Consider the following 21,549-nt stretch of genomic DNA (forward strand, 5'->3'; position numbering starts at 1 on the left):
CCGAGCCTCGCATGCAGCACGGCCCTCACTCTCCCTGGGCCGACAGTGCCGGGCCACTCCAAAGGAAACCCCTGGCACGTCTGGCAGGCCAGCGGAACAAAGCACCCCCAGGAGAGATGGAGCTTGGAGAAATACTCCTCATCCCTGGGCTGCAAGTGCTGTCCGTGGACACTCCCCCGCTCTCATCTCTCAGAGTGAGTGAGCTCTAAGCAGGTCAGGAAGCCATAAAGATAAGGTGACCTCAGGAAGAAGTAAGGAACAGAGGCGAGGGAGGCAGGGGCTTATTTTTTTCCAGCAGAAGACACGGTGTGTTGTGCCAAGCAAGCTGAGCCCGTGGACTCTGTCTGCTTCTCTCCGGGTGATTCTCTTCCCTTTGCCCCGCTCCACCATCTCTCCTTTACTCTTTCCCTTCCCATGTGCCCGTTAGACCGGTCTTTCAGCGCACAGTCTCCGTGGCAGCTGCTGGGTACTGCTCAGGGCAGAAAAGGCGAGGGACAGATGCGGCAGTGGGCCTTCCGGAGCTGCCACGTGTCTCAGGGAGTGGGCCCTCGCTGCTGCACTGTTGGGGGACGGCACAGCGGAGAGACAGAGTTTGTGAAGCAGGCCCTCTGGTGAGAGCATGTGTGCTGATGTCCAAAAACCCAAGCTCCACACTCAATCACCATCTGCCCAGAACGGGACACTGGTGGCTCTAGAAACCCCCACCCTGCCCTTTGTAACTGACGTCCTCAAGATGATACAGACGTGACTTCCTGCCCTGAAGAGTTTTTTTTTTTAAACAAATGACCATTCCTATGGATACTTCTCAAGTTCTTCACAAAATCTGGGTCTTCTGGCAGTTTTACTTACTCAGAATCTTCTGGAAGCCAAGATGGTAAAGAAGTATTTCCACAGATTCCTAGCACCTGAACAGACCTCCTGGTGACAGTAAAAACCAGCACCTTGCAGTCAGCAAAGAAAGGATGCACCAGAAGACAGTCTGGGGGTGCGGGAAGGTCATTTCTCCAACATCAACGTTTCCATACCTGAAAAGCACTGGCTACCCTAATGGTTACTGATTTTCTTTTTTCTTTTTAAAAAAATTTTTTAAAAAAGATTTTATTTGAGAGAGAGAGAGGTGGGGAGGGGCAGAGGGAGAAACAGACTCCCTGCTGAGCAGGGAGCCCGATGTGGGGCTCAATCCCAGGACCCTGAGATCATGATCTGAGCTGAAGGCAGATGCTTCACTGACTAAGCCAGCCAGGCGCCCCATGAGAGATTTTCACTACCTTGGTCAAGAGTAAAGCGAACGTAGATCCCATCCAACTTTTAAGATTCTTTTTAGATTCACAAGACCAGGGTTCAGAACCAGAGCCAATGCAAACCAGAGAAGGGCCAGGAAAAGGAGACAGCACGTGGGAATTCAGTGCAGAGGGGAAGGGCTGACGCCGCAGCAACCAGAGCTGGAGTGGAAGCGGAAGGCAGCCAACGTGGTGGGGATGCAGTGAGAACATGGCAGGCAGCCCCAGGGTTACCAGTAACCAAGAGACAGTCTGGGGACAGAAAGGGAGGACCCCAGCGTCCTGTCAGAAAGCCGTCTGTAGGAAGGCACATCACTGCAACACCTCCCAGCGCCCCCATGGGGCAGGCACATTGCCAAGGCCCAGTGGGATCAGACCAGAAACAGGGGCCAGGCCTCCCTGGGCCTTGCGGAGGCTGCCCATGGCTCTCTACATCTTTCCTGCCTCTCAGTCCTAGTTTCCCAAAACACATTCCTCTACTGAAGCCAGCGTAACGGCCCAGAGGCCACACATCAGGTCTGGACGCCTGTCTGCACAGATGCTCCAGTTTCCTAGGATGCAGCACGAGCTGGGCAGGACAGGAAGTCCGTGGACTGCAAGTGAACACTTCTGTGGGATGAGAGAGCTGAGCAGATGGGGTGGAAGATGCCGAGGGGGCGGGGGGGCGCACCCCCTGGCCTGACCCCCAAGGGCCATGCTCAGGAGGGAGCAGCTGGGGAAGCAGTCGGTTTCAGTTAAGGTGTGCTGACCCTGAGGACACACGGAAGGGCTGACTAAGGGCACCACCCTTCAGCCAGCTCCCCCATAACCTTGATCCCTGAGCACTTACACTGGAGGCCACCTTCCAGAATGCACATTAGGCTTTCTAGCCCCCATCCTCCAGGTAGGTCCTTTTGTGTGGAATATCTCGGACTCGTTCTCCCTGACCTTTACTTCTTATCTCCCTGAAATCCTAACTGTTCTTCAGGCCACAGTTCAAATGCCACCTCCCCCCATGGAGCTCTGCCTGACCTTGTCCTGCCTCCACAGCCCAGGGGGTTCCCGCTGACGGCCTGTGACTCTCCTGGCCTTATTCACACCCTGCCTCAGGATCCTTCCTGCTGCATGACGGGCACAGGGAGAATCCCTGTGCTTGCTGTATCATACTCAACCTGGAACACCGAGAAGACTGAACAAGATGCTTTTTGAGCCCCTACTTCAATTAAGCTTGGTCAATGCAGCTTTCCTGCTCTAACTCAAGAGGTTTTTTTTTAGAAAGAGAACGCGTGCGACTGCGTGCATGAGTGGGGGGAGGGGCAGAGGAGAGAGAGATTCTTAAGCAGGCCCCACGCTCAGCACAGAGCCTGATGCGAGGCTTGAGCTCACGACCCTGAGATCATGACCTAAGCTGAAATCAAGAGTTGGACACTTAACTGACTGAGCCACCAGGTGCCCCAAGAGGTTTTTAATGGTTAGAATCTTCCCCGTCAGAAGTAACAGGTCACTGAAAGGGTGAGGTGTCTTCACATTTGACCGATGCTGTATTCCTAAGGGGTACCCCTTCAGAATTCCATGTTGGAAGGATGACACAGGCCCAGGAACGACAGAATGATGAGATTCAGGAATAAAGGGCTGCTCTAAGAGCAATCCAAAGCCCTTTATCTGGGGCTCATCTCAGAATGCAAGCAGAGAACACATGAAGAATATGGTGACATGGCACTAAACCATCTCTCCGGGGTTTCAGCACATCAGATGTCAAATGTTCCAAACATTCAGGCCACTACTAACAGCTCTGGAGGCTGGGGGGACTTTCCTTTTAAGAAATAAAACCCCTTTAGTAGCTCACTCCCTTGGGCTGCACCGTGGCGTTGGTACAGAGAATGTGGTCTTTCCAATGCAAGGTGCCTTGAGACTCCCCTGCATCCCAAGGGATAAAAACCATGACACACTCATGCCCAAACTTCATTGAAATGCCCTCAAACTTTCATCAACTCTGTAGCAAACAGTTCTGCTCACTGACAAGCCCTCTAACCCCACACTGTTCAAAAGGGACATTGTAGACACTTTTTTAGGATAACTCACACTTACTTTCTGTTCATAGAGGGGAAAAAACAGTCAAGAGCTGGATTATGTAAAGGCCAAGTTTTGCACAATTTGTGAAAGGAGCTTGCCAGAAGTGCCTGCTGAGGAGACAGGGTGTCTGTGTGCCAGGGCAGGGCCGGGAGCGGGGAGGGAGGGGCGTTCAGCCTTCCTACAGCAAGCACAGGGTTGCTGAGCGCTCTAAGAAGTTAGGCCCTAGCAGCAAAAGGAACAGTGCATTCCTCACGCAGGCAGGACTGTCTTAACCTGGGCCCCACATGGATGATTCTCAAAGACAGAAACCAGACAAAACGACACAGGGAGCCTGAGCTTGGCTAGGTCTCTGTGAGTCACCTGGTCAACCAGTCACCAGGTCGTAGAGGGAAAAGGAAGTCCAGGTAGGTGAAGCCATTTGTCCAAGCTGTCACGTGCAGAATGAGGACGGAGCCGAGCCTAGAACCCCGGACTCTGAGACCAAGAGCTGTAATAATCAACTTTCCTACCTGATTTTACTTAATCCTCACAACCACAAAATAAGAGACAAGTGTAATCTCGAAGGAAAGAAGCGGAGACCAGGAGGGATAAATAAACTACCCAAAGGCAAAACTGATTTTAAGCAGAACCCAAACATGGCCCCATCCAAGCTCTTCCCCTGCTGCTCAGTCTCATCTTAACAGATTAAAGGAAGAATGGTAGCCCTTTAGGTTCCCGGACAGATGCAGATTTCAGCAAAAGGTAACAGACCAGTACTATGCCTCCCAAAGTGTTAGTGTCCCCTAAGTTTCAGAAGTAAACTATTTACAAAATTGGCTATACCCATGCCCTTCCCGTGGCCACGTCCCTCGGCAAGGTGATCTGGCGGCAGCCCTGCAAGAGGCGGAGTCCAGCTCCCTACTCCTGGAATCCCAGGCTGGCCTCGTGACTCAACGGAGAGAATGCCAGGAAGTGACAGACAGTGGGCCGGTTCTGAGCCTAGGCCTGAAGATACCTTGTCTGCTCCCATCAGTTCCCCAGGCACCCCGCCGGCTGCCGCGGGAGCAAGCCTGGGCTGGCCTCACGGAGGCTAAGGGTCAGGAGGAGCACTGCCACAGCGGCCCGCTGTCCCAGCCGAGGTTCCAGAGGTGCTGGTGGGGCCAGCCACAATCAGATGGGCCGTCACCCTACCAACCCATGTCCTAAGCAATGACAAAGGGTTACTGTCGTTTTAAGCCACTGAGTTTTGGAGTGGTTTGCTACACAGCAGAAGTTAGCCGACAAGGCCCTCAGACTCGAACTCTCATGTCCTGCTAAAGCCTGCTCTCCCTGGCCTTGCTTCCTATGGGAGGAAGACTTCTTTTTAAATACAGAACACTTACAGGGCTGACCCACGGCCCAACGGGAGACCAGAATAAAAAGCCAAAACACTTCTGCCAGTTTACTTCTGAGTGGTGATGCCAAGAGTGTGGCCACTAACATTTCCCGGTCCCCGCCGCCACCCCACCCACCCCGCCCCTTCACACAGTCCTTGGGCCACAGAGAACCAACCATGCATGCCCCTTCCTGTCTAGGGCAGGGTCTGCAAGAGGACAGAGTCAGGGCTGGGCAGCAGCACGCAGGTCGGGAGGCACAGGTGATAAATGAAAGCTCGCACTCACGTTTCCAAGCAAAGAGCAGCAGGGAGCGACTCACCGAGGGCACAGGCAAGTTGCCGTGCCGGCTGAGAAAGGAGTTAGAGACGGACACACTGATGCCCTGAGCGGCACTGCTGTCCTCGGGGGTGAAGGCCACTTTAGTTTGCTGGACACAGTAGGAGACAGAGGAGAAGGAAGAAGCAGCATAGGAGGCCTGCTGGACAGAAGGGACGAGAGAGAGGACAGGGAAGGAGGGAGAAAAGCAGAGAACAGTCAGGCAGGTGCACATGAAGGCTCCATAGGCTGCTACCTAATTCTGCTTGGACATTCTGGAGAGGGATGGCTTCTTGGCTCAGCTGAGGAATCACAGATGCCCGCCAGAGTCCACCCGGACAAGACGGTGCCCTCCTTCACCTCCTTGTGAGCGATTTAAGAAGCTAACTTTCATACATGTTGTGTCCACTGGAAGCGGTGGCAAGGTGGAAGGAGGCCAAGCGGGCTTGGGGCCCCACGGGCCTGGCTTGCACTGACATAGGGCCTCACATTCCTCCCCTGGGGAGCAGACCCTACCCTTATCCATGCTTCCACAGAGTGCGCTCCTAGAGCCAGGCCGCCTGGCTTTGAACCTGGGCCTCACCATTTGGGACCTGTTTGGCCTCAAGCATTATTTAAAGGTCCCTGTGCCTCAGGTTCTTGATCTGTAAAATGAGGACACCTGTCTAGGACCGTCTGTGCGTAGAACACTCAGAACTGCGCCTGCCGCACTGTATGGGGGCCAACAGGCACAATTACGACTACTACTTTTGCTGGTAAAATGGAGCACAAGCCTTCCTGCATCTGCATCTGAGAGGGCAGCCACGCGGCAGGCACAGGGCATGTCACGAGCCGTGCCGGGCTTCAGCCAGAGTTGGGCTTGGTCCCCCATCTTCTACTTCCAGCGCTGCACGGGCTCCAATGAAGTCTCTGGCTTCCTCAGCCTCAGCTGACTTAACATGGGGGTGACAGAGGCTGTGGGGAGGATCACGTGAAGCCAAACCAAGCCGCAGTGCTCCGCAGGGTGTCTGCCTCACTCCTGGGCCCCTCACTACTGCCCGGACAGCATGCGGAGCGCTCGGTGGGCTCTCCCACACAGGCTCCGAGTCCGAGAGCGCTCCGTAGGGACCTCTGTGAAGCCTGTGGGCTCCACGGTGCAGAGAAGATGCCCAAGGATGACCGATGGGCACCTGTGGACACTGGCAGGAGGGGCTGAGACTGTTTCAGATCTCAACGAAATCCAGTTCAGCCGCTGAACCAAACATTTTAGGTCAGGGCTCCCTGGGGCAGGCATTTCTATTTCCATGGTAAAGATCCCTTTATGAAACATTTTCAGAGCCATTTAGATTCATATTGGGGCATATTCAGGGGTTCCTGGGGTGGGCAGGGTGGGTGAAGAACTGAGGCCCTGAGTGTAAGTCGTGAGACACAGCTAGTCCTGGGCTCTGCCTGGTCAGCCCCTGAGCTTCCTGAATGCAGGAAGGCACAGGGGCCCCTGGGGCAGGGCGGGGGCTCGAGGAGTAACCCGGGGTCTTGGTTGTCCAGTCGGCAGCTGCCTCCCAGAAAAGGCAGGCCAGCACCTTCACGTCCTCTCACGAAGGAAGGAAGATGGTCAGGCCCCTCTGCGGTGAAAACACTACCAGACTCGTCAGCCTATGAGCAACACAGCATATGCAGCTCTGAACAGGTCAAGAATCCCTTTCTGAGGTGCACTCTTCCCGGCGAGATGCTTGGACTCCACCACCTGACCACGGTCCACTTGGTTGGTAAGCGGGGAGCCGCAGGAACAGGGTTCCGGTGCGCAGCAGGCACGGCCGACCTGCCCACCCGCCTGGTCCCACGCAGGACAGCCTGCCTTCTGTGCTGACTTGGGCTTCGGTACCTACAGGGACTCCTCACTCGCTTTTCAGAGGAGACAGGGTGCCATGCCGGGAACACAGACGGCTCTGTGTAAGGCCATCGTGCTTCAATAGAGCTTGTTTGCACGGGGCCATCGCTGGCCAGGGTGGGGTGTCAGTCACTCTGTGTAGTTGGGCCATTATGTAAATCAAGTCCACAGATGGCCGTACACAGACCAGGCCCTGTGCCTTGATTGAGTCCCTCCTTTCTGGGAGGTCTATATTGGAGCCCAAGAAGAGAGGAAAAATACAAGAGACTGTCAGCAGAGAGAGGAGACATTCTGAGTACAAGCCAGGCCCAGCTGCGTGGGGCTGCTCTGGAAGAGAAAGGCGCTGCCACCCCCAGGGAGGGGAGACGGGGGAGCTTGTCGGGAGGAAGTGGGAGCACCCGTGTGGGAAGCCGCGTGGTCCCGGCAGCAGAGGGTTGCGGCGGCGGGGCGGGGGGCGGCTTACCAGCTGCCGCTGCTTGGGGGGCAGGGCGGGGGGCGGCGCCAGCTCCTGCGAGGCCTCGGTGCTGAACGAGTCATTGAAGCCGTACACCTCCATGAGCATCTTGTTCTTCTGCTGGTAGATGTGCTCGTTCTGCGGCGTCTGGTAGAACATGGACGGCTGCGGTTCTGAGTAGTCCTCCAGCAGCTGCATGTAGGCTAGCACTGCGGGGCAGACGGGGTGGGGGGCGGCCCGGCGTTACTGGGGGGCGGCTGCGCGGCCCCCGGCTGCCCCCCCCACCCCCGAGCGGGCCCCTCCCTGCTCCCCTGGCATGGCCAGGCCCAGGCCCACACAAGCCCCCGCCGACGCCACACCATGGACACCATGTCGCCCACAGGCCAAAACCTATGGACACACAGCAAGGGTGAGCCCTACGCAGGCTGTGGCTCTGGCTGGCAGGGACATGCCCGTGCAGGCTGGGTGACTAACACACAGCACTCTGGCGGAGAGGTGACAGTGGGGGAGGCCGGGACCTGCGGGAACTCCCTGTACTTTCCGCTCAGTGTTGCCGTGAACCTAAAACCACTCTAAAAAAATAGTCTTTAACCACTCTAAAAAATAGTCTCTTTTTAAAAAATGCATATGGGGGGCGACCACCCCCTCCGCTGAAAAGCCCTGGGAGTTTCCTGGCACCCCGTGGCCGTGGCGGAGACTAGGTGCCACTTCCCACTCCTCTGACCCCAGGCGCGTGGTCCTCCTCCCCTCTCTGGAGCATGCAGGGAAGTGGGCACATGCTGTTCCCCTCAGTCCTGCTGAGCAGGCTCTCCCCTGCCTGTGGCTCGGCACGAGCCGTCCGCCCAGCAGCCCCTCCTTGTCCCTCCATGGAGTCCTCTTAGCCCTGCCCACAGCATGAGCCACCTGTGGGACCGTCCCACGTATGTGACTTTACTGAGCACCTACGTGTTGGGCACCAGCTCAGGGGCCAGCAAGCAAGTCTTCTGGCCATGTGAGGCTCACACCCTCCCAGGAGACAGAAAACAGACCAGGTGTGAATGCTGGGGACTGACAGTGAAGTGGGCCGGTGGTGGGGGCTTCTCCAGAATATGGATAAGCTACAGGACGCCTTCCACACCGAGGCCACAGGCTGGGCAAAGGCTAAGGTCGGGCCAGGGGTCTGGTGAGCAGAGCACAGCCAGCAAGAGGAGGCTGGAAGGAGCGAGGCAGTCATTTGTGAGGTCATGAGAGGCTGTGGGAACAGGGCAAGGAGGCCGGCCCGCTGCCAGGCCGGTGGGACCCGACGAAGGGCTCCCCTCCGGGCCTGCCTGAAGCTGCTTTGTCTCGAGAAAACAACTCTTGGGCCGCTGTGGTTGTTTAGGTGACAGATTGTGGTGTGGGTGGAGGTGGTGAGACTGATCTGATTCAGGATATATTTTCAAGGCCGATGCAATAGGATCTACTGTCTGTCACTGGAGAATTGAAGCTCCCGGGGGACAGGGACCGTGTCTGCCGCCCCACTATCAGTGCTGACACACAGCAGGTTCCACAGATATTTGTAGAACGAATGAGTGAAACACACGTCACCTAACCCGACCAAGGGACTTGCTAAACCAGGCGATGGCCCTGGGTGGGTCTTATAAAGCACCGACCGGGTAAACAAGAAGTAACAGCCACTAAACTCCATTCTCCCCTTCCAGCCGAGAGGCTACATCCTCGGGGGACGGACAGACGGCAAGGAAAGACATGCTTGAATTCAAACACGTGCACCCTCTCCTCCCTAAACCTGTTTCAGAAAGCCCGGCCCTTGCCACCCTGCCACCTGACGCCACGCTGCTCCCTCTGGGAGACACTACCGGCAGCTTCGAGGCCGCCCAGGGGCAGGCTCCCTGCCTGAGCCATGAGCCCTCGCAGCCAGCAGGGGCCTCGCCCACCTCAGGGGCCCATCCTCACAGGCACCCTGTCCTGAGGCAGGCGCCGAGCCCTCAGCCCTTGCACCTTACTCCCAGCTGGGGTTAGCGACTGGAGCCCCGACTCCAGAGCCAGGCCCTTCTGAAGACTCCACGGGTTCAGGGCAAGCGACAGCTTGGAGCTGACTGTCCGGCCCTCTGGCCGCCTTACGAAGCTGGGAGGCTGGGTGGGAGTAGGCCCTTCTCCAATCCCCGTCTCTCTGTGGGACTGGAACCCACACTGGACACTCCCCACAGCAAAGTCTAGGTCAAGGCTGGCCTGAAATGCAGCACCACCCTTCCCATTCTCTCAGGGGTGTAGGAAGCTCCCGAGAGTTAGGGAATTCCCTATAAACACAAACGTGTCCACGTTTGCAGGGGAAACGCTGTCATGCCCCCTTGATTCATGAGTTAGGAATACCGCCCCTGGACCCTTAGGAACGAGGGCTGGTGAGTTTACTCACAGGGCTGCTGCACACGCACTAGGAGGGAGCTAGCAAGAAAAAGGGTCCCAGATTTGGAAGCAAAGGAACTTAGGTGCGTGTACGGCAGAGGTCGAAGGTACCATCTGGAGTTGGGTGCTGTCCTCCTGAAGCACCTGCTAGATACCAAGCAAAAGTGGCCAGGACAATTTTGCAGGGCTTCATTCTGTATTTTCACATAGCCTCAAAGTTGAGGGCTTAACTGGAGACACCCTCAACTGGGGTCAAGGTAGATAAGCAATGCCTTTCTCTAGGGCTGTCTTTCTGATGCCCTTCACTGAAGGAGGGGGTTCAAAGTCATCTCCTCTATTTAAAAGAATCAATAAGAATGTCTTCGCTCCAGCAAGCACTGAGCAGAGCTTGGCCATAACAGGCGGGTAGGTAAAGGCAGTCTTGCCCACAAGGGCTCTGCTGCCGGAAAGCAAGTGCAGCCCACCACCCCCTCGAGCCCCACAACGCCGTTCTTCCACGTCGCACCACCAACACCACGAGGTTCTAGAGGAAGAGGCAAGCCTTTGAAGGGGATCCCAAATGCCTACCAAGTGCTCCCTAAAAGACTGAACACAAGCATCTTTGCCTAAAACAGGAAGCTTCAGTAAGAACTGGCCTTCCAGATGTTGAAGTCCTTGCAGAGACCTGCTCACCAAACACAGAGACAGTAGTGAGGTTCAGGACCTTCGAGAAATAAGGAAGACTGGGTCCGTTTCAAAGGCAGCCCAGCACAGGAGCTCAGAGAAGCGAGCAGCCAGCATCACCGGGAATCTCGGCAGGCGGTGCTCCAGCGGGCACCCAGGACTGCGGGCAGTGATTAGGAAGCTCGTTGGGCACAAGGGGCTTGGAGGGCTGCCCTCAGCAAGACGGGCCGACGACCCTCAAGACTCAAGACATTAGCGCAACCCAAAGGAGAAGGACACTCTATGATAGCAGGACTGTGTATGTATGAGCTCTGTCCAGTATTAGCCAAATACAAGGGATGATGATTATCTCCCTCCTTTCTCGCAAAGCAACTTTGCAAGTTTTCCACCAGGTCAAAGACTGGAACTCCCCAAGGGAAGAGTGGACTCCAGGAGACTAGGACCAGGCCTCAAGTTCAGGGGTCCTTTCACGGGGCATAAAAAAAAGACTCCCTGCTGCCTGGCGGTCACTACTGAAACCCATACAGTCTCCACAAAGGAGGGCCGGATCCCTGCCTCCTTAGCGTGCTGGGAAAACACAGGCCCGCTCCAAAGCCCAGATCTGCTACCCATTTGCCAGCTGATCCTGGCAAGGCTCAGGTCCTTCGCACTCCGGTTTCTTCTTCTATAAACCGTGCTATCATCGCTGCCCGGGGCCAGAGTGTAAAGACTAGATACGATGGCGTGTGAAGCTTTGGCCCAGGGCATGCCACACCTTAAGCTCTTAGTCATTTTTCAAGGTTTGCAGACACAAGTACTACAGACACTGATGGAAAGATAAAGCCTAAAAATAGAGTCTAATAGAAAATATTTTTAGCCACTGGAGACTTGAGGCTGTTGAAAAGGGAACAGCGGATGCCTCCCTTCCTCCTCCTCTCTGCAGCCCCACGTAAGGGCCATGGCCCGCCCTGCTCTAAAAAGCGGAGGCGAGGCCCCCGTCTCCATGGCCAGGCAACACCACACATCTGTTGTGGTTCCTACCCTGTGTTCTGGGTTCGGAGACTTCCAAGGAAAGGAAAAGAGGAAAGGGTGTGAGCCCAGAGCGGCACAGTCAAGTAAGGTGGGTGGAGAGGAAAGGCCAACAGCTCTCTAGACACTTGCTGGTGCAGAGGGAGAGGCACAGAGGGAAATGTCCCCGGCGCTGCTGTTGGCAATCCCCTCTAGCAGCACCCTGCTTTCTCATGAGTGAACGACAGATGGGGATGACCTCATCAGCCCTTCAGAGCCGGTTCTCCCTTCAGCTGGGGGAAGAGACCACCCTAGGCTAGGATGCAGCCTGGGCGACACCCAGCAAGGAGCTGGGGGACAAGGCCCACCCAGTTGCCCTCGGGGCCACCCTTGCTGCATTTAACCACTCTCCCCTTCTTTGAGGGTGGGCCCCGTGCTAGCTGGGGCCAATCAGATGCTCTCATTTGGGAATTTGGAATGGAGAGTCAATTCCTAGTTGGTGGAAGTTCTCTGCTGGATGCTGCAACTGAGGCCAGGGAGCCCTGGGGCTGTGTGGCCCAGGTGACCACACACATACACAAATGGTGATGGTCAGTCCACCAAAGACAGATGGAGCAGAAGTGCGCGAGTGGATCAGGGGAGGGGGCGCAGCGGAGAAAGCCTGTGACAGGGAGCCGTGAGGGGATCCAGCAGAAAAACCATCTCTAGCAGGACTCTACTTAGGAATCTGATGGCAAAGTGACAGTCCAGAAATACTCCAACTACAAATACCTAAAATTTCAGCGCCACCCCTGGACCCTAATAACATCCTGTATTAAAAATATGTGGTCTAAGAAATGTCCTCGGCAGCTCCAACCAGGCAAGCTCAGGTTCTAAGTCATTCCGTGACAGTTCATGTCCGCAAACAGAAGACGAGGGGTACCAGGGACCTCTCTAAACAGCAACCTGCACGCTCTCAGGGATCCTCAGAAAACCCCTCTGTGGATGCGGTGAGTTCTAACTGAATTCAAAAGTCCATCCCGCTTTACCCGGATATTGCTGGAATGCTGTCCTGAAGCTGTGACACTCACTTCTCTTTGTCGCTGGGTGTTCGGGCCAAACACTCGGGCTCTGCGGGGCCTGGCCTGAGAGCTGAGAGAGGCCACAAGGACAGGTCGGCTTATCAAGCTCTACAAACCATTACCAGTACCGACAAAACAAGGCTCCCCGAAGTGTCCATGTACCACGGGCCCCGTCTTTTGTGAAATTACGAGGCCACTGGCGTGACTCTGGCCCAATGCTTAGATGCCCAGATAAAACGCGCCCCCATGTTAGGTTACAGAACGTGCTTCCTGACAACAGCTCGACAAAAGCTTACTGTGTTTGTTTTTCTTCTCTGGTAGAGGAGGTGGTTTTTCCGGGTCACCCGTTGATTCAGGAACAGCGAAATCACCCACAAATTCGACAGAGGCTGAGGACCCTCCTTGCTGAAAGGGGAGAATAGCAGCAAAGGGCGTGAAGGGGACGGACGGGCCCGAGGCTGGGTTCTGCAGCTCATCCTCGGAGATGTTGTCATACTGTGAGGGGTGCCGCTCGTAGGACACCCTGCAGCCCGAGCTGTCCGTGGTCTGGGAGGCCGCGCTCCTGCGCTTCTTCTCGGGGAGAGCAGGGGGCATGTCCACCTGCTGTCCTGGGGCTAACGGCCCATCTGGCTGGGGACAGCTGCTGGGTGCTGGAGGCAACTGGAAAGGGCAGCCGAGAAACGGAGACCCAGACTCTCCCAAGGACTCCGGCAACGGGCTGAGGTGACAGGCCACTGGCTGAGGTATCTGGTCTGTGTTAGAGAGGTCTTGCTGAAGGAATTCATAGTCAGGATCATAGTGATCTGCACTCACGACAGGAGAAACATGACCCGTTAGCCACAAGGCCCCGCAGGAAGCAGCAATCCTACCCAATCCCATTCATTCGTGTGTGACACAAACGTGATTCCTGTCTCATCTCTATGCTGTATTTTATATGCCTCATTCTTCTCCCTGCTCGAAAACGCAAAAGTAAGTGGGAAAAGGGCTGTTTGCTACCCTGTTTTTTGTATCTTCCTGTATTTTTTGAATTTCTTATTTTTTAAAAAAGAAAAATGCGTGACCACTGTAGAAAATGTGGCCAAAAAAAAAATCAAGAAAATAAAAATCATCCTCAATCCCATAATTTAACTATAATCGGTTTACATTTTAATGTATTTCCATAAAAGTCTTTTTTCCCCTTAGGATTCTTTTTTTTTTTTAAAAACCCAACTGAGAAAAATACTATGTCAGGGGTCTTGGATTTCGTCCATTGATCAATGTATCGTGACTGACGTTATTCCACCAAGCGGATGTACAACTCCTCAGATTTCCTACCACTGAGTCTCCAGTTTACCACGACTCCCAGTGATGCTGAGATTAACGTCCTTGTATAGAAATCCTGCTATAAATCTCTGATTAAGATAAAGTCTCGAAGTGGAATGTCTAGCTCACGGGACAGGAACAGCTTAATGCTCTTGAGACTTCCTGCCAAGCTGCCTTTCAGACTTCCCTCTGGCCCCCACGGCACGCATCCCGCGCCAACCAGGAGGTCAGCACGCGCTGCTCGCTTGCCTTCACCCTCTGTCAGGGGCTCTCTCCTTCACCTACAGCTCTGAGCACAGATGGCTCTTCATGTTGGCCAAGGGAGTCAAACTGCAAACTGACAGATTAACCGTAACAACAGCTGCCATCTGAGCATCTCCTATGTGGATGCACATGGTTATTTCACTCAAACTTGCGACCTCCTTGAGAGAGGTGGATATTGGTCCCCTCACTCTACAGATGACGAAACAGACTCTGAATGACTTGGCCAGGGCCGAATGACCGCTGACTGGCCTCCCTGTGTGACCCCAAAGCAGCCACCAAGAAAGGATGAGACAGGAGGTGTGACCAAGATGCCCGGCGCTCACCTAGTGTTTCACAGCTTGTGTTCCGGGAGCACTGGCCGCTGTCCCTGTCCAGAGAGGACAGCTGCTCGTCTGACTTGCTGAGCTTGCCTATGCTGCTGCAGGGGGACAGGCGGGGCGACTCTCCGCCGTACGAGTGGCTGCCTCCTGAGAGTCGCCTTTGTGTGTAACAGTCCACGTCAAAATCCTCGGGTGGAAAAATAAAAACAAGCCCAAGTCACTTTTGAGAAACGGTGGCAGAGCCCAGGGGAGAGGGATCAGTGCATTGACTTAGAGGAGACTGCGAAGCTCAGAAACTGGTTGGAAAGGCCCATCTTTGATGTAAGCAATAAAAAGCCAAGTCTGTGACTTCCGAGAAAGAAGCCTTTCCGAGTGCTGGGACTGTGAAAAGCGAGGGCCCTGGGGCCAGGCTCAGATGTCCTCAGGAGACACTCCTCAGCTCCAGCCTCTCAACCCCTGCCCCCTCCCCCATGTGGGAACTTCTGCCAGGTCCTGTAGTCCTGTCCAGAGAAGGAATGATCCTCTCATTGCCAGCGGCTGAAGACCACTGGGTTTCTTTTAGCTTCACGATTAAAGTTCCCAAACCCAAAGCCTTCCTCTGCCTTGCCAGATGGGGCTACATTACCTGCCTATTAATTCCAACGGGCAAACTGGAGCCACTGGTGGCTCGACTCATGGGGGCAACGACAGCCACTCGGGTCGGGGATGGAGCGGACTGTCTTTTCTTCGGTGGCAATGCTGGTGGAGGACTGAAATAGATCAAGAAATCCTATCAAACCGAATGACCCAAACAAAAGCTTTTTAAAAAGGTATTAGGGTATAGAATGTGGGATTCTTTCATTATCAGACACTTCACACCTACTTTTCACACTTTCAACTCCTGTCCCACTCCACCGCTGCCAAAATAAAGCCTACCAATGCCAAAAAACCAAAAATCAGAAAAATCCTTTCTTTTCCTTCCATATCATAAATTGTACTGAGCCTAAAAGGCTCTCCACTGGGAGTTCTCGGAGCGTGTGGCAAGGGAAGTTACTGGGGCCAGGCTCACATCCTCCAGAGATGCCCTTCCCAAGGAAGATCAAGACTGCAAGCCTTCCAAAGAGTGAGGGGCTGGGTTTGAAGTTCTTACCCTAATGGTACCATCTTCACTTTGGTTCATCTACCATCCTTTCATCAGATTATATCTTAAGTAGAAGAGGGTGCCAGAAAAATAAAAATTACCTGTTATCAACCACCCGAATGCCAGGTAAGGGGGGCTTGGGGGGTGCGACCTCCTCATCTGTAGAGTCTGGGAGAAGCTCGGCTGACTGGGAAAGGCCAGTTGTCTTGTTTAGAATCTCCATCTCTCGATCTGTCAGGGGGAGCTCAGACTGGCTGGAGAGAGAAAAACTTGGGATTACAGAAGGTTACAGAGCACACACAGGTCCTGGGAGGGGCAGAAGGGCACCAGGGCATGGGAATGATGGGGGGTACCAGGCTGAGAAGCAGGAGCCCTGGACACTATGTCTGGAGCTCCACGGGCAGGGATGGGGTTTCAAGTCTGGATTGATCACCAACACACAGCAGGAGCCTGGCCAAGTCCCCCTGACCGCATCTCAGTTTCCTTGTCTGTAAGAGGAAACTTCAGACTACATGATCTAAAGGCTCTCTAAATGCTCCAAATTTATGTTTCATATTTTGTCTAGGGGCTTGCAGTAGAACTTGTTGCAAGGCCTTAGAACTGTCCACATTGCCCTCAGTTTACTTTCTTGATAAAGCTCAAAGCTCTCAAGCCAAATCCCCCAAACCCAACCCTTCAAAGTTCTTTCCAATGATGAAAGGCAGTTGCTCTGGAGAAGTGCAGGTGTGGGTCACGTGAACGCTCACATGGTATCCTGAGAGTCACACTGACTGTTAACCTTGAGATCAGGCAACACTTCAAAACGTGGGTGAGCTATACACACTTTAAAGTAATACAGGTACTCGCCCAGAAGTCACTGAGAAAGGAATGCAGGCCTTAAACAGCCTCCCTGCTTGGCTCCCATTCTCTCTCCAGTGACTGGAGGGTTTAGTCAGAACTCACCCATCGGGTTTGCAGGCTGGGGAACTGGGTTTCACTGGGCTGGTTGGAGACGGATGCCCCTGCTTCTCGATGGTTAGTCTGACCAGCTCCTAGACCCCACACAAGAGAGAAGTCAGAGGTGCTAAGAAAGCTCCTTGCTGCTTGGTTTTCACCACAAGGTAGGTCACTTGTTTCTCCCCACCACCTCATCTCTTTTTGTGCCTACACATTTTCCGCACACCAGAAATGCAAGTATTATTTGACTTAGATGAGCTGCACGACTTCTCAAAATGTCCCCTACCCTCCAAAGATGCCTTCATAGCATGTTGAGAAGTTTCAAATGCATAATGGCACTTCCTCTTGGAAGGGGAAATGACGAACCCCACAGTCTCAAAATGACTAAGTTCAATATACAAATTAAATTCCAGTGGAACCGATTCCCAGTTTGGGGTGGAGGGGAGAACTCCTCTTTAGTTCTTAAAAGCCACTGCGTTCTATAATGTGCAGGAACGCTGCCTATGCTAACGAGCAAACCTCTGGCGTGGGGAAGGTGGTTTTCCAGTGAGCTGGTGCTGGGTGTGGCGGCAGCTGGCATACGGGGATGACTGGTTGGCATCTTTGTCAACAGACAGAAAGTTAACGGCATATCACTCAGCAGAGACATGACTTACGAAAATACATTTTTTTATATAGAAAAAAAAGAAAAAAGATCAGGACCTACTTTTTTTCCCCAATTAGAATGCATTTTCCCCCAGTTGGATGGGTTCTGATGATCACAAATCCCCGTGTACGCACCACTCAAAAAATACTGAACATTTCCATCGCTCTCTGGTCCACCTGCCCACCCCAGTATTGTTTCACTTCTATTTCTTAGATGACTTTTGCCTAGAACTCGATATAAATGGGACCACTGCAGTATGCACTCTTCTGCACCCATCTTTCTCTGAATAGCGTTATGGACATCTACTTCCCATGCCACAAAATCCAGCCACTGACTGTGGACAGCCCGACGGCTTTTGTCTGCTCAAGAGTTGAGCCACACCAGCGCACCTGCTTTTACAACTCTGCATCCCCTACAAAAGAAACCATCCCCGTTACCAGTCCCTCTCACTTCCCCCAGCCTCCACAGCCCCACTCTCTGTCACCATTCTGTTCACCCTCTTTTGCTCAGTATGACAATCCATGTTTTTGAGTGCACAAGCAGTTTGCTCCTTTTCATTGCTGAGCTGTATTCCAACACATGGACAAACCTCCATTTCCTTATCCATTGTCTTATCCGTTGATGGGCATCTGGATAGGACCTACTTGTGTAGGGGAGAGGGGTGGTTTCAGCTGCCAGCAAGACTATTTCTAAAGTTACAGAGGAGGCAGCAATGGGCATAAATGAGCAACAGCAACATGTCCCTAAATCAGACTGCAAAGCCTCTCCAAACTCAAAATGCCACACACAGGAATCACAATGTAGAGAGTAACAACAGAGTTAACATCCTCCCTAGAGCAAGGATTCTTTCAGAAACACGAAAACTAGAAAAAGGATGAACACACCAAAACTAAAACTAAGAGGAAACTCACAAATGTACACACCAGTGCTCAGTAATCAGAGGCTCTCCAGCTTCGATGGTGATAAGACAGAACCTTCCAGACACAGTGGGTGGGAGTAATGCTTTGAACAGCCTTTTTGGATGATTTGTCAGTATGTGTCCAAGTTAAATATCTGTCTTTTTATAATAATTTAGTCCAGGGAAAAGGTCACAGAGGTATGCAAAAAATAAGCTACAAAGGATGGTCATCACGGCATTATATGTAATAGATAAAATTAGACTACTCAATACTCCATAATTGAACAGTTAATACCAGGAACTGATTATGTAAATTATGATAGAACCAAACAACAGACCATTACATTGCCAATAAAAAACAAACTCATGAGAACATATGATAGCATGGAAAGACAACATAATACAATGTGAGTGAGAAACATAGCCCCAGGTGGTACACTGGCGTGTGTGTGTGTGTGTGTGTGTGTGTGTGTGTGTAGTATGTTCTGGAAATGAAATGGAACCAAGAATACATGCCTAGAAAAAAACTACGGCTATAAAACACCCCTTATTTTCTTGTGAATTTTTTTTTTTAAAGATTTTATTTATTTATTTGACAGAAAGGGAACACAAGCAGGGGGAGTGGGAGAGGGAGAAGCAGGCTTCCCACGGAGCAGGGAGCCCGATGCGGGGCTCGATCCCAGGACCTGGAATCATGACCTGAGCCGAAGGCAGACGCTTAACGACTGAGCCACCCAGGCGCCCCTCTTGTGAATGTTCTACAGTGAACACATGTTACTTCTGAAATGCTAATTAAAAAGAAAATACAACCAAAGGCACACACAGTACAGTCGGAATCAGTGCCACGCCCCCACCCTGTGACAGCCAATGCCTTTCTTGGAGAAACAGGGAGAAGTAAGATCTCTAAGAGTCAAGTGCTAGAAGAAGAAAGGAGAATGTTCATATGTTCCTGTTACCACAATTTAGAAGTTAAATGGGATCTCATGGAGAGTTAAAGACTAGCTACCTAGCTGGTGATTACGGACAGGCTAAGACAGAAAGACGGGAGACAAAGTGCTGAGGAAAGACAGCAGATAGTGGGAGGGTGGGGGAGGCAGCTCGTCAGCCGGCTGCACGGAAGAGCATCACAGAATCAGAGGGTCAGAGGGCCAGACCAGAGTGTCCTGGAAGGCGCGCATCCATGCTCCCTCTTCTCTACAAGCAGGACCAAAGAACAGAGAGAAGTCTGCATATTTGCATCTGCTGACGTAGGAAAAAAATTCCACTAATTCTTCACTGATTCACGAGCAATTATAATTAGAATGTCATCTTTCTGGAGAAGCAGCTGTGTGAACTCAACTAGTGAGCAATGGCCCAAGAGTCACGGAATGACAGGCACATATGTGCAGGCGTGTGCCCGAATTCCAAGACGACGACACGATTGCAGTAACCCCCTTGCACTGGAGTGCTGGCCTTGGCCTGCAGAGGGTGTAAGAGAGGCAGGCAGCTTTCTACCCCCACCAGCCTTCCAGGCCGAACAGTGAGACGGAAGAGAACCCTAAGAAGGTGCACATACCTGGCTCTTGTGCCAACGACCCTAATCTCTTTCAAAGCTGACCGTCTGTAACTTGGCAGGAGCCCGGATCCTCCTGCTAACGGGCACGTCAGACTCTGCAGTCCTCGTGAGGCACAGGCTTTGAAAGGACTGGGCAAGGCGGCACCTGTGTCCACGTCGGTAACTGTAAGCCAGACCCAGCTGCCAGGTCACTGAAAAGCAGTTTCAAAAGCCAAAAGGTATTTGGAAAGGTATCTAAGTGCATCATACTTATTTCGGTGCTCATTTTATTCACACTGAAAATGATCACAGGGATGTTTCCATCTTAAATGACCTCCATCAAGTCAAAGTATGAGCTGTGGTGCTCAAGTGGGAGAAGAACTGTCCCCATCTGCTCCCGGCTTCTCCTTGGCTCTAAGACAGAGCTCCCGTCTGGCAGGGAAGACACGGGTGGCACAAGAAAGGGCTCCTTATGAGATGTGCTCTCGGGCACTCACGTCGTAAGACTCACTGCCATGCTGCCCCCACCACAAGGACACCACACCATGGCCGATGTCCTCCAGGTTCCCACGCACTGTAACTGAAATGCGCACCATCCTACAACCGAGGGCCTGCCGCGCCGGCCCCCACCTCATCTTGTCTCCTCGCTATCCTCCGTCACTCTTTGGCCCTGCGAGAATTCTGGGTTCAGGCCATGACATGGTCCCTCTACTGATGAGCTTGCTCGAAGACAAGTCCCCTTCACTAAGTACACTGAATGTGGCCACCAGTGGGGACTTCCCTGTACTGAAGCAGCGGAATGAAATCACAGGGCTGTCCAGCTTTTTTATGGTGACAGAAAGGGACCTTCCCACCCACATCCAAAGTGTGAGGGGCATGAGGCAGCAAGAGAGCAGAGGAAGTGTCCGCCTTCTCCCGCAGTCAGGAACAGGCAGTGCTCCACAGGCAAGGTGGTGAGTGACTCCTGAAGTCAGCTCTCGGCGGTTCGGTCCAGCCACAGGGCCCTGACGGGCATGCCCCCAGCGGTCTAAAGACAAGGCAGCCAGAGGGGACCTCAAATTCAGTGTGGGAGGAAAAAAATTAAGACACAGGTTTGATGAGGGGTGCCTGGGTGGCTCAGATGGTTAAGCATCTGCCTTCAGCTCAGGTCGTGATCCTGGGGTCCTGGGATTGAGCCCCGCATCGGGCTCCCTGCTTGGCGGGGAGCCTGCCTCTCTCTCTTCCTCTACTTTTCCCCCTGCTTGTGCTCTCTTGCTCTCTCTGTCAAATAAATAAATAAAATCTTCAAAAAAAAAAAAGACAGGTTTGAGGAGGTTAAGTGAAAACCCCGGCGGTCCCGAATGTGAGTTGGAAGTACTAGTAAAAACTCCAGATGTGTTTTGTCTTAGAGAAACTAACTGTGTGACCAAGCAGTAGCGACGAGAATGTCGGCCCTCAGTGGGGTCTCTAAACACCATTTCCCAGCAAAGGGAATCAGGGCTCCTTTAAGGAATGGCTGATTCCAGTTCCATGGTAAGAAATGGACAAGATGCCGTATAAGTCAATAATAAAAAGACAACCCAATTAAAAACTGGGCAAAGGATTCGAACAGACATTTCTCCAAAGAGATATATAAATGGCCAAGAAGCACACGAAGAGACTCGACATCATTAGCCCTCAGGGAAGTGCAGATCCAAACCACCGTGAGACCCCACTTCATGCCCCGAGGTGGCTGCATTGAAGAGGCACGTGGGAGCTGCGAGGAGGTGGAGAAGCTAGAGCAGCTGGAACCTGCAGACGCTGCTGGTGGGGATGTTAGATGACGCAGCTGCTTTAGAAAACACAAGCTCGAACGCAGAGGTACTGTAGGGCCCGGCACCCGCGCTCCTAGGTACACAACCAACAGAGAGGAAGATACACGTCCACACGAAGCCGTGTGTGGGAGAAGTGCTCACGGCAGCATTACTCCTATTTTGCCAAAAGGTGGAAACTACTCAGACATCCAGATGCCCACGAATAAACAATACGTGGCATACCACACAGTGGAATATTATTTGGCAATAAAAAGAATACATGCTCTAACATGGGTGGAGTCTGAAACCATTACACTGACAGGAGCTGGTCACAAGAGGCC

General features: G+C 53.0%; 1 protein-coding gene across 7 annotated transcripts in view; it reads right to left on the reverse strand.

Annotated features, from left to right (window-relative positions):
* The window catches only part of RAPGEF1 (Rap guanine nucleotide exchange factor 1), a 135,724-nt gene that overhangs the window by 29,016 nt on the left and 85,159 nt on the right, over positions 1–21,549 (reverse strand). For 4 of the 7 annotated variants that reach the window (XM_081803812.1, XM_081803810.1, XM_081803808.1 and 1 more), the window contains 7 exons: positions 16,365–16,453; positions 15,524–15,676; positions 14,928–15,051; positions 14,306–14,489; positions 12,713–13,219; positions 7,333–7,532; positions 5,007–5,165 (listed from right to left, as the gene is read on the reverse strand). In XM_081803812.1, the coding sequence (XP_081659938.1) occupies positions 5,007–5,165; positions 7,333–7,532; positions 12,713–13,219; positions 14,306–14,489; positions 14,928–15,051; positions 15,524–15,676; positions 16,365–16,453 (1,416 nt within the window). The remainder of the gene's footprint in view (positions 1–5,006; positions 5,166–7,332; positions 7,533–12,712; positions 13,220–14,305; positions 14,490–14,927; positions 15,052–15,523; positions 15,677–16,364; positions 16,454–21,549) is intronic. The other 3 variants (XM_081803814.1, XM_081803813.1, XM_081803811.1) reach the window with 2 other exon arrangements.

Source organism: Leptonychotes weddellii, chromosome 14 (genome assembly GCF_054177405.1).
Source record: "Leptonychotes weddellii isolate Sample4059 chromosome 14, ASM5417740v2, whole genome shotgun sequence".
Taxonomy (NCBI): Eukaryota; Metazoa; Chordata; class Mammalia; order Carnivora; family Phocidae; genus Leptonychotes; species Leptonychotes weddellii.